At 36.2% G+C, this 12,812-nt stretch overlaps 1 protein-coding gene across 5 annotated transcripts in view; it reads left to right on the forward strand.

Moving 5' to 3' along the window:
• COL14A1 (collagen type XIV alpha 1 chain) overlaps positions 1-12,812 on the forward strand; it is a 110,107-nt gene that overhangs the window by 71,158 nt on the left and 26,137 nt on the right. For all 5 annotated transcript variants that reach the window (XM_021546489.4, XM_085572481.1, XM_085572482.1 and 2 more), the window contains exons 29-36: positions 340-504; positions 1,994-2,032; positions 2,232-2,370; positions 4,582-4,724; positions 5,574-5,683; positions 6,896-7,054; positions 11,031-11,108; positions 11,392-11,478. In XM_021546489.4, coding sequence (XP_021402164.1) covers positions 340-504; positions 1,994-2,032; positions 2,232-2,370; positions 4,582-4,724; positions 5,574-5,683; positions 6,896-7,054; positions 11,031-11,108; positions 11,392-11,478 — 920 coding nt within the window. The remainder of the gene's footprint in view (positions 1-339; positions 505-1,993; positions 2,033-2,231; positions 2,371-4,581; positions 4,725-5,573; positions 5,684-6,895; positions 7,055-11,030; positions 11,109-11,391; positions 11,479-12,812) is intronic.

Genomic DNA, 12,812 nt, shown 5'->3' on the forward strand with positions numbered 1-12,812 from the left:
ATACTGTATTACAGTATTAATAAATTAAAAATCAAATTAAATTTTAAAAGTATTTAAACATATGCTAAAGCTTTAAACTACTGAGTAGACATATATCTTCAGGAAAACGCTTCAAGTTTAACTAATTAAGCATAAATAGCCAGAAGAAATATTTCACAGAGAATGTTTTGCTTTTATTTTAGATTACATACGTGAATTTTCTCATGCTATAGGTTAATAATTAAATGTCCAAGTTGGTGTTTAATCAGGAAAGGAGTCAGGGCAAATACAGTTGTGTTCGTATTGTATTTCCACTCTCAAAATGAATGACACCCAGGAGTGTTCTTTTTTGTTTTACAGGTTTTACCTTTTTTGCTATTGGAGTGGCTGATGCTGACTATTCAGAATTAGTTAATATTGGCAGCAAGCCCAGTGAAAGACATGTCTTCTTCGTGGATGACTTTGATGCCTTTACAAAGATTGAAGATGAGCTGATCACTTTTGTTTGTGAAACTGCATCAGCAAGTTAGCCATTTCAATTTATATTTGTTTCTAAAATAACTGCTAAATACTGGGGAGATTGTAACTATTAATTTTCTATTAAGACAAATTCTTGATCTTTTTAATATAACTTACTGCTGACTTTATAATGTTATTTTCACAGAAGATTAAGGAAATGAAGGTGTTGTGACTTCAAAATAATTAATGGTTGTTTCTTTAAAGCTAGAATACAGTCACTGGTTGTCAAAAACTCATTTCAACTGTTGTTGATGTTTTAGAGTCATTGAAGATAATGATATTTTATTTTCTAGGCTACTGGGGGTTAAAGTTAAAGAATACTGTGACTTATTCAAGTCACATGGTTAATTTATTAATAGAGATCAAATCCTTAATGTTTTTGTTATGAAGTTGATGAGTTGCAGCCTAAGCAAAAGCATGAAACACACACAAATTCTGAAATCTGTGAGAAAGCCACACTTCTGCCTCTTCATGAAAAATAAGGAATAGACATTCCAGAGCAACACTTAATGATTATTGGTCAGCAAGTCACATGCTTTTAGGTGTGTGCCCACAATATATTTCCTTGTTTATAAGCCAGGAAGCAGGCACTGTGTAGTTGATGTGAACCATTTGTGATTGTAAGGAGTCCTTGTGCACAGGGTTGTGTGAGTTATCATGAGATTGTGAATTGTCAGAGCTGGTAAGTAAAAATAATCTTGTTTGTGAGCCACCAGTTCTGAGATTTTGACCATGAGTTCTATTTTCAATGGTAGAGAGAATGTTAAATATTGACAGTTGTCAACAGTATCATATATTGGTCATTTGTGCTTGTTTTCTAAAAGTGATCTTCAAATGTGAGTATCCTGGGGTGCCATATTTGGTTGACATGCTGCTCTGGGCTTGTTGATTTCCCAGGGCACCTTTCCTGAAATATATTAGTGACCTTTCTTCCCTGCCAAAAGAAATGTATAAATCAGATTTACAGCTATTTAAAATGTGAGCACACATCTTAGGGATTGTTCTGGTTTCTCTTGCTCATGGAAACTGTAGTGGAGTTTGAAAAGGTCACCTGCAGTACTTGAACTTGAGATGGGTTAGGCTGGAGAAGCTCATAAACAGAGAATTAGGGAAATATAAGACATACTTCATTTTATGCAACAGGCAGCGAATTTGTTGGGTTTTTTCCCAATAAATTTGAAATTGCTGAAGAGGTTGTGAAGGCAGGTTTATAGGGAGGATTAGACAAGTTAACAGACAGGAAATCCATAAAAATATATTATATGGAGCACACAGGGAGCACCCCTTAATAGCTTTGTTACAACCCTTGGGGATCCTGAGAAGCATTGACAGAATGGAGTAGAAAGTGGCCAGGTCTGCCTGTCCTTCCTACCCAACCTCTCCTTCTTTACCTGCTCTTGGGGGTAGATTGCTGAGTTTAAGTCAAAGTACGTGATTGTTCTGACTCAGTGGGACATCTCTTGTATTCTTAAATATATCTTTTTTTCCTTTACAGCCTGCCCACTGGTAGTTAAAGATGGCAATAATTTTGCAGGTACAGTATTTTTGTGTTCATTTTTGTTTCTGGTTTATGGAATAATTTGTAATACATTATTTTCACGGTATTAGGCAATACATTTCCCTTCATGCTAACAGGCAATGAAACTCTTAGATACAATTGGAGTTGTCTTTTTTTGTATTTTCTAATGCAGTATTAATTTAAATTAATAAATATACCTTTTGATATCTTCCAGGATTTAAAATGATGGAAATGTTTGGTTTGGTTGAAAAGGAATTTTCAGCTGTGGAAGGGGTTTCCATGGAACCTGGTACATTTAATGTTTTCCCATGTTACAGACTGCACAAGGATGCTCTGGTATCCCAGCCTACCAAGTATGTGTTCACATATAAATACTCAAAAAACACATGAAGATAATTTTCTAGTGCAGGCAATTATTCATTTCAGGGAATAGTATTTTTAAGTCAGAAGAGCAGAGGTGCTAATGTATATCTGCAATGTACTGATGAATAGAAAAACTGTTTGCTGCTCTGACCCTTCAATCTGTTTAATTCAAAAATAACATTTGGAGGTAAAAGTAGGCAAGCCCACTGGCTATTTTGGTTTTCCCATGAGCCTGTTTCAGGCTTGTGTCGGTGTAACACCTGGAAATTTCGTGCAGGCACACGTCTGGGAAGATTCCAGTCTGCAGCACTTTGTGAAAGGTGCCTCTGGAATGCAGGTTGAAGTCTCATAGAGTTCAGCATGTCCTTGAAACAAGGGTCAGAATGAAAGCCTGACCTTCTTCAGCTGTCCTCAGTGGCTTCTCCTGCCATCTGTGTCCAGCCATGGGTTACAGAGGAGTAGCTGCCATCTAGTCCCTTCCTGGGAGGCAGGACATCTTCCAGTCACAGGGACTGGGCCTTGGGAGGGTTGTGGAGGAGGCCATGAAGAATCCCCTGACTGAACTTTTACAGTCATTCCTCAGAGAGGAAGTGATGGAAACCCTGTTTCTGTATAAACAGTGTCTGTGTTGTGTTGGGTTCCTCTCAGTCCAGACCCCCACTGCATTTTAAGTGGCACCAGAGAGAAGCAGTGGCTCTGATGTATTACATGTGGGAAGGTTAATGAAAAATATGCTTTATCTAGGATAATTAAGAAAGAAAAACAATAAGGGGGATTGAAGGCTTATATTAGGTATCATCAGAATGTGTAATTGTCCTGTTGCGTCTCATTTGGAATTGTACTTCTTGGTGCTGTTTCACATTCTCCTTGTTTTGTTTCCTACTGGGTCTTGATGGACTGAAATGTCAAGGGATTAATATTTCTCACTTCTTTTCCCCTTTCTGCTTCTTTCTAATTTGATCTGCTGCCTTTATATGCTATTCTCTAGTTGCCACCCAGTCTTACTGCTTCATTAGACTTTCACTCCTTTTCATGGTTCAGAGAACACCTTTCTCTTGATGATCCACAGGTACGTCTGAAAAATACCACTTAGCTTTGTCACTTCATCTGTGCACTGAATGCCTTTAATTTTATTTTCCTTTTTGAGCTCTGTATCCCAAACCTTGCATTTAACCCACCCTGCTTATTGAATTGTCTTTCATTCTTGCACAATGGGCACACTGTAAAAACACACTTTTATCTATCGAGTTCCCCTTCTTTCTCTATGGGAAATGGGCAGTGTAACTTCACACTTGCTCATCTACTGAGACTGTGCAGAATACATTGATGATATCATGTTAACTCTTTTTTCAGCATGATTCATGTGATGTGCCAGAAACACCTAAAAGGAATGGGTCATATTTGGGGAAAATAAATTGTTTGAATAACTTTTGAGACTTCTTTCAGATCCCCTTACTACAATTTTAAGGAATCAGACTAATTAACATTTAACACACAGATGTCTCAGACACGTGCCCAAATGTTTCACTTTGGGATTTGATAACAAAGCATTAAATTAAACTTGAAGTAAGAAATAATGAATTTTTTTTTAATGACATAAAGTATTTATTTTATATCATAAACTTCCTTTCTCTTCTGCATAAATTCTAGGAAACCAGATTGCATTTCAGTATGTGATCTGTTCTGACTTCACTTTCTTTTGTATTGGCTTTGAAATGTATAAACTCCATTCTCTATATTTTATAAAGCTTCCTGTAACAGTCTGTCACTCCTAATTTTAATCCATTTGTAATGGTTTAATGACAAAGGACATGTCTATTGAGACTGGTCTTCCAAGCTATTTCCATTGTCTCCTAAATCAAACAATTTCAAAGGTCTTGAGAGTGGCTATTCTTCGTTAAAAGCTTTAAATATAATTAGTTTCAGCTTTACTTCCAACTGACCTCTGATTTGATCTTCAAATTAAAAAAAAGTTAAATTTTAAGGTCAATTTTGTAAATTCAAGGGAGACAATAACTTCTACTTTCTTCATAAGCATTCTTTTAGAGTTATCAAGCTGAGTAGATTTTATAGATACATATTGCTTTTCATTCTTGCTTTATAAGGAAATATACTGAGTAATAGGAAGCATGTAGAGCAAAATTCTGATGAGTAAATCACCAGATTTACCATTGTTTTCAAAGCCATTATTTCTCTTACAGGTATTTGCATCCTGAAGGTCTCCCTTCTGATTACACCATCACGTTTCTCTTTCGGATACTGCCGGACACACCTCAGGAGCCCTTTGCTCTTTGGGAGATTTTAAATGAAGCCTATGAACCACTGGTTGGAGTTATTTTAGATAGTATGTGGTTTGTGTTTTATTGAGGATTTTAACTGTACATGTGATTAATTCTGTGTCTAGTTTTATTATTGCCAGTGTTTCAATGTGCTGCCAGATCAACCACCTGAATCTGGCAGGGAGTTATCTCTAATGCATGGGTTTTAGATTCAATTTAACTGAATTTAATTTGGAGTTAGAGTCAAATTTTGAGTTAACTGCTTTAAGCTGGATTCCAAGGATCTATACTAGATGCAATTTGATGTGAGGTACTCATCTGCTTTTAAGATTTCCAGTGCTTTGAATCTGATTCCGATCAAATCTGTCTTGATATGGGCCAGTGGGACTGGGAGCATAAGTAGAGGAAATGCAGTCTGGTGAAAAGCAGAGTTAGGACCACAGACATGAACTCTTGATGGCTCTTGGTTTTACTTGGTTTTGCTTTCATAATTGTGAAACAGGGATTAAAATTTACACATTTTTACTGTTGGGAAGATGAAGCTACTGTGATACCTGTTCTTGATAGCTGCCAGTTTGTCATCTTGAAATAGGTGGGAATTAGATATTCAGCCAGCTTGAGGAAGAGTTTTTCTTGTCCAGCTCTCACAGAGAATGAATGAGAGAGTAGAACCAGGTAGACATGGGTGAGGTAGACTCAGAACTGCTGGTCCATCCTTCCTGTCAAACCAGGATGGAGCATTTCTCTGATATAACTTGTTACTTCCAGGTCAGGGTCAGTGTGTTGTTTATGAATGTGTTTCACTAATATTTGAGCTATCATCTTTGGTCTGCTTTGTTAAATGCAAATTGACTCTTTCAAATATTGTATCAGAACTTTTCTTTAACAGAGCCCTTCATTTTGATCTCACACAGATGGTGGAAAAACTCTGACTTTCTTTAACTATGACTACAAAGGAGATTTTCAAACCGTAACATTTGAAGGCCCTGAAATAAGGAAGATATTTTATGGGAGTTTTCATAAGGTTAGTAATGACAATAGGGAGAAAAAGCACTCTGAATAAAAACTTGTGAGTTTTTCATGTTTCAAAATCATGTTTCATGAGGTCAGTTACTGCCAGAAAAAAAAGTTTATTTTGCACCACCTGCCTTACTGTCATATGTCTCTTTGCAGTATTAGCTTAACATTAAACAAATCATGATTTTTATCACAAAGCTGATGTGTTAAATTTTTATCTCGTACTTCTTGCCTGTATTTTAGAGTTCATTCAAAATACATATCTTGAAAAGTAATTTAGAAATAAATCAGCTTTTCCTTTTAAGATTTGGATTGGTGGTGTCATTCAAAATAAAATGTCGAAAAATCATTTTTTAATCAGTTGTAATTTTAAAATATATTTTAAGTGTTGTGCCATGTTGAACTTTCTTCTGTTATTTGAGAACTTTTAACATTCTTTCTGAAAGCAGGTGAAGCGATGCTGGGATTGCAGCACCTATTGGTTCTAGAGGGTAGTTTTGCCATTGATGTTTTTTCCTGATGTTTGGATCTTTCCTAAACAAAACAAACAAACAAACACCCTGAGAGTTTGCTTATGACAGGACAGTTGTAGCTAGTCCTCCCTACTGGGAGTGTCTCTGCTGCATCATTGAGGGACAACAGAGTGTGATCAAGGCAGAAGGAAAGAATGTAGTTGTTATGCTCTGCTTTTTGTACAGCATTTGATGTAATTTGGTTTTTTCAGTGTAAAAACTTCACTATGACAGCATTTGCTGTCAGTGTATAATTTACAAACTAAATTTTACTGCTTAGTTTTGTCTTCTGCAAGTTGCTGGCTATAATGGCTGTAATGGTGAAATCCAATGCCCCGTACAAGGAAAAAACACATAAAACAAGGTTCTGTGGGATCTGAGTGGTAAATGAACATTGTGCAGATCTTCTGTTGGGACAAAATATTTATTTATTGAATAAATCATGTAAGTTGCAAATTTATTTGCAGATGTTCCACAAGTAGAAAAATAAACCAAATTAATTCAACAATTTACAATCATACAATAATTCAGGTTGGAAGGGACCTCTAGAGGTTACCTGGGTTATTTGCTTTGAAGTGTTCTTTGAGTTTCATTAGCAAACATGGAATTAGGAGCTCATTTCAAAAAATGCCCCCTTTTTCCCAAGGAAAGAGCACATATATCTCATATGCTCCTTTGTACATTAAAGCATCTTATCTTTTGCTCAGTTGCATGTTGTTATCAGCAAGACCACAGCCAAGATAATTATTGACTGCAAGGAAGTGGGTGAGAAGACCATTAATGCAGCAGGGAATATTAGTTCTGATGGCATAGAAGTGCTGGGGAGGATGGTGAGATCCAGGGGACCAAGAGACAATTCTGCACCGGTGAGTGGAACAGTAACAACTCTTTCTAATATTTAAAATATTCTAAAAATCAACTGTTTGGGAACTTTGCAGTCAATTTTAACTTGAAGCCAAGTGATTTGGTATTTTAAATAGTAAAGTTCTGGCATTTCAAAAATTCTGCAAAAGCCTGTAGTAGTTGTCAACTTTGGCAAAATCCATTTTTTATTATTTTAATAAATGAAATAATAAAATAAATTTTGTTGAAATGTTATTCTCAAAAACATATGTAAACACAGTTGATGCATTCAGATATTACTTGTGTTCCAAAAATAATTACATGGAGTAATATCATGTATAACTCCTTTGCCTGGAATGATTAAAACTTTGATTTTTAAAATATTCTGTAATTATTCTCCATGTCTCTTATTCCCTCTGATTCTTTGTTTGCCCCTTAATTCACTGTTTGTTCATTAAAAAATTGAACTGGTTTGGCATGGGCTGTCTCCAAAAGCTCCCATCTTAGTATACCTAGCTCTTTTATAATATCAGACATTTTAATTGTGAGAAGTCTCCCCTCTCCCCCAGTTTAAGTGCTCATTCATTCCTCTGAAGTTATTCTCTCAGAAGCAGCAACTGATTATTCTTTCTGCATGACAGCCAATGCACGTCTTTCAGTTTTGTTTTGTTTTGTTTGAGGGGCTTTGACTTTTTTGTGCGTAGTAGTGTTTGCTAATTTTCCTTGAACTTTCTTGACCCTAGAATGAGTTTAGCAGAGAATGTGAACCTTGAACCAAAGATTGACTTGAATAAGAATGAGGTTTCAAATATGTATTTACTTGTTAATATATGAAAATACTCTTGTTTAGTAAAAAATAAGCCCTCAGAATAAGTCTCTGTATGAAAAGAAAGAGCTTTTAGGACTCAAATGGATGGATAATAATTATATGAAGCCTGAAAGACAATTACACAGAGGAACCTTTGTAGACACATTCCAACAGAAACAGAAAAAGACAGACTTAGGAAATCTTAGAATTAGAGAAGCCTTTGTAAAGAAGTGGAAAGAAATGTGTCTTTTGTTGGAACATAGGAATCTATAAAAAAAAATAAGACTGCCCACTCACTAAAAAATTTGATTTTGTTCAAATGAACTGTAAAGCTGATGTATGATTAGAAATGCGTAGATGAAGATGAAAATTCTTTAGTAGGGTTAAGCTGTCTTCTAGTATTATAATATATACCGAATTAGAAACAAATCAAGAAAGCACCCAAATACCATCCTCTGGAGTTTCCATTCTGCACAATTTATGTATATGGTGCAGTACTTCTTTAAATAGTCATATTTAAAACATGAATGAGTTGGTTTCCTACTCCAAGATTTGGAGGACATCAAAGGAATCTAGTAGGGGGCAGGATAGAAGTTCTCAGAAGAGCTACTAGATATATAAATATCTTAGTTTTAGAGATGCTTATTACATAAAATAAAAGTAAGCAGGCAGTTACTTTGGAACACAATTGTAGATGTTTTGCTGTAACTGTATTCACATGGGACATTTTAACATTCTTGGAATGTTTTTTGTGTATTTTTAAAATAAATCAACACAGAGCAGTCCTTTGAGTTTTGCCAGACATTTCAATTTTGAGGAAATATAATTGTACCAGAGTTTTCTTTCCCATCAATATATACAGTGTGCAATGGCAAAATGAACAGGCAAAGATGGATGGGTGGATGGATGGATGGATGGATGGATGGAGAGATAGATAGATAGATCGATAGATAGATCAAAAAGGGATTAGGCTCAAGGTTCCTAACCCTTTTAACACTCCTGAATGAGTCATCTCAGGATTAGATTGTAGCCAGAGCAATGAACCCTGACTGGGACCTGCAGCAAGTAATGTTTTCTATTCCTTCACTGGGATTTAATGAAAAGCCCAACTTTAAAATATTATCTACAATTTACAGACCTTCTCTTTATTGATGCTTCCTCCTCTTTGAACCTTATTTGATTGCATGTGTATGTACTGTTAATAATATTGTCTAAGGTGGTCTGTTGAGAAACATTTGCAGAGCTGTAACCTGGTTAGATGAGGACTTTTCCACCTTATTTATTCTGCTTGTGGGGCTGGATGTTTAGAAATCAAAATCATTATGAATGCATAGACTTATGAATAAATGTTTAAGAGTAGCAAAGGAAGATTTGTTTAGGGTTTTAGCTTGAGTCAGAGCAATCCACATAATGTTTTTAAAAAAGAATACTGAGTCATCCAACATTTGGTTGGTGAATACAGCATTTCTGTTTGCTCTTTAATTTACATACTTTATTCCTATGGATGTCCAGATTGCCTAGTCCAGACAAAATGAATGCATGTGCACACCTATCAATAAATTTTGTTATTCTACCATTGTTCAGGATAATAGAATAGCTCAGGATGGACTGGGTTATGGAACAAAATGACAGTACAACTTATCTTCTGAACCTAAGGTGCTCTCTACAGCTCTGGTTTTGCTGCACCCTTTTTCTGGGGTGTTTGATTTGCTTAAGAGCAGAATCATGCAAATGCCCAGGTATTCTGTGTCCCAGAGCAGTGTGTGCCTGCACTTTTATCTGCTGCTGCACTAGTGGGGCCTCCTGGAGTTAGGAGCTTAGGGATGTGCAGCAAAGAGGGAGACTAAGTGGCTCCACGTGGAGCCATCTTCCATTTGACACAGACATGGACACAGACTTGTTGGAGTTAGGGTGGCCCTCCATGGAGCCAAACTGAGAGTCCAAATGCTGTCTTCATGCTGCACTTCAGCTGTCTGAGGTGTTTTGCATGGTGTCAGCTCATTGTGCCTCATCTGTAGTACAGCAAATCTACAAACCAGCTAATCTGCCGGCAGGTGAGAAGAATGTATATTTATATGAAAGGTGCCTTTATTTAAAAAATAATATTTGATTTTATAAGGAAAAAAATGAGGCAAAACCAAAGGTGCACATATGTAGTTCATTTTAACAGCTTTAGAAGCAATGCAGTTATAGGAAAATGATAAAATTCATTCCTCTGTTCTGATCTTAAAATAATGTCACTGAAAATAACGGGAACAAACCCAGCATTCTGTCTCTAGCAGTTCCTTGAATTTTTTAACATGTGGGGTTAATTTAATGGGATGTTCTGTTCCATACCATTCTGTATTCAGTATGCACATAAACAAGGCATGGAAAAAGAATAGAAATAGTAACAGAAGAAAGCTTCATCTCTGTAAAACCCTTTGTTCAGTGAGGGCTGTAAAGGAGATAATTGGTTTTACCATTGAGTCCTATTTAGTATATTGTTTCTGAGTATCTAGCAGCCACTATTTTCAGCAAATGTGTGTATTCTTTCAGATTAAATTCTTGTCCAAATCATGTTCCCAGAACTGGGATGGGAATTTTTTTTTTTGCCCAAAGTTGTCACGTGGTGACCAAACTTCTCCCCATTCTTAATCTATCATTGCCTGGGGATAATACGGATAAGAGAGGGCATATTCTAAAGTAAAATTAAACTGGAAAAAATGAGAAATATTATTTGTGGCTCAGCTCCAGTATAAGTAATAGTCTACAGAAGACCTTGTCCCAGATAAAATATGAACAGCAGACCAGAGGGTCGAGAGGAATTATTCAGAGAAGCTAAACTCTCTTTCTCCTGACTCTTGATGTCCTTTTTGCTATAAAAATATACTGGAAGACACCATTGGGCAAAGTAAGGAATTTAAGCAAGGAGTGGGGGAAAATTAACAAATGCATGCAGCATTTAACCTTGAACAGCTTTGCTTAATTAATGTAATGTCTGATAGTTCAGATGATTTGGTTGGACATACATTTGGTCGAAGCAGTGGATTCACCATTTAAGTGTGCTATTTGTGGCTTACTGCTCAAAGTCAAAAGACTTTGTCTAATCTGAGTGGTTGAATCAAGTTGGCTTTGCTTGCTGATGGTTCCATTTTGCACTGATCTTACATTTAATAGTCATGTTGTACATCACCCTTGTTTTGAAACAGCTGCAGTTACAGATGTTTGACATTATTTGTGCTACCTCATGGGCCAATCGAGACAAATGCTGTGAACTTCCTGGCTTGGTAAGAAACCTCTTTCAATAACTGTAGAATTTATCTTTTATTTTCTGCTTTGTTGAGACAAATGTTTTATTGTGAATAAAATGCTTAGAAGTTTTTGAAAAAGCCCATCACTGCTTAGATTACTTGTCCTATTGAAAGTCAATTAGACATATTTTTCTAAATCACGTGGGTGCTTTTCAGTACTGTGTTTTAGACTGTGCTAAATACTACATCTTAGACTGATAAAATACCTAGCATTTGAAGTTCTGCACGTCATTCTTCTCCTATCTTAACCTTTTCATAGAGAGATGAGGAAAATTGTCCTGCCCTTCCTCATGCTTGTTCCTGTTCAGAAGCCAATAAGGGTCCCCTTGGACCTCCTGGACCACCGGTAAGGTTTTATTCAGCTTTGTAGTGAACTGTACCAAATAGTCCACTGGCCACCTTTATTTCAAAACTGTGGATTTGCTGCCATTGTATAGCTAGTAAGGTTAAATTACACTTTCAAGTGCTGGTAAAGAGATAAAATTATACTCAGTTTATAATGAAGATGCTATTAATTGTGTAAAGAAGGATTATGCTGAAGCAGTTGGGGTATTCTTTAGACCTGGAACCCTTTTATCTGTCTGCAGCATTAGATACCTCATTGGTAGTGCCATTTATTTCCAAATTTTTAATAACCTCTCTGTCTACTCTAGCAGATGTGTATTAAATATAGCTTGGAGTTTATATTTCTGAAATGCTCAGTTTACAGAATTCTTATCAATTAAAGATATGGAACATGACAATACCACTTATGTAGTATGTGATGAAAGAAGACTTTTCTGTCTTAAAAGCCCTACCAAAGGAAAATACTTATTGGAAAGCAGAACTGGAAGTACAGGTTCTTCTGAGAGTTCTTAAAGGCAAAGAGGTATCCAAGAGCCGTGAAGGGAAGAAATAATGAAATAATCTGCCTTTGTGGAAAGTTAAATTTAATAAAAAAAAAAAAATTTCCAGTGAATGTTGAAATGTACACTGTTACAACTTTTACATTTGCTTAGTGGTGTCATTTTGATGGCACTCATTAAGAGTTTGCTCTGTAGGTGTTAAGTGTGTGTCTAAGTTCCTTGTGTAGCCAGTGGAACTAGGTAGTCTCTTGTAAAAGACAGTTATTTAACTTCCCCTCTATGTTAGTGTAGTATCTTAGATGGAATAAATCTCCTTTCTCTTCATTGGCTTGTGGAAACTCAGACAATGAATCAGACCAGACAGTGGAGACACAAGCCCACTAAATTCTGAGAACCCAATCTGGCATCCCAAGGCTGATTTTTATCAATTTAGAAAGGCTCTGCAATGGTTCATTATTGGTTTGGTTTAACAAGAATCCTGATTGGGAGATTTGTTGAATGGTCATGGTTTTTTTCTGTTAAGACTAGATAAATATGATTGGTATCTTAGGGCTGCTTGCTGAGTGAGTTTGAGATGAGGGTCTCTTGTGAAAAGTTTGAACTGCATATTTCTCAGCTCATACTGTGTCCTGGACGTTCCAAAGGCATGTTTTTAAATGAAAGAGACAGGGAAGAAAGTAAAGGAAAATGTCTTTGGTGTTAAAGTACACAAAACACATGAGATGCATGTTTAACAACAAAATCGACTTGCACATAAGGCCTTCAGATGGGAGGTCCTAGCAGACATTAATCCTCCTGACAGCTCAGAGGGTAGTCTTTCTGCAAGAACTATTCT

Source organism: Lonchura striata, chromosome 2, assembly GCF_050655825.1.
Source record: "Lonchura striata isolate lonStrDom1 chromosome 2, ASM5065582v1, whole genome shotgun sequence".
In the NCBI taxonomy this organism is placed as follows: Eukaryota; Metazoa; Chordata; class Aves; order Passeriformes; family Estrildidae; genus Lonchura; species Lonchura striata.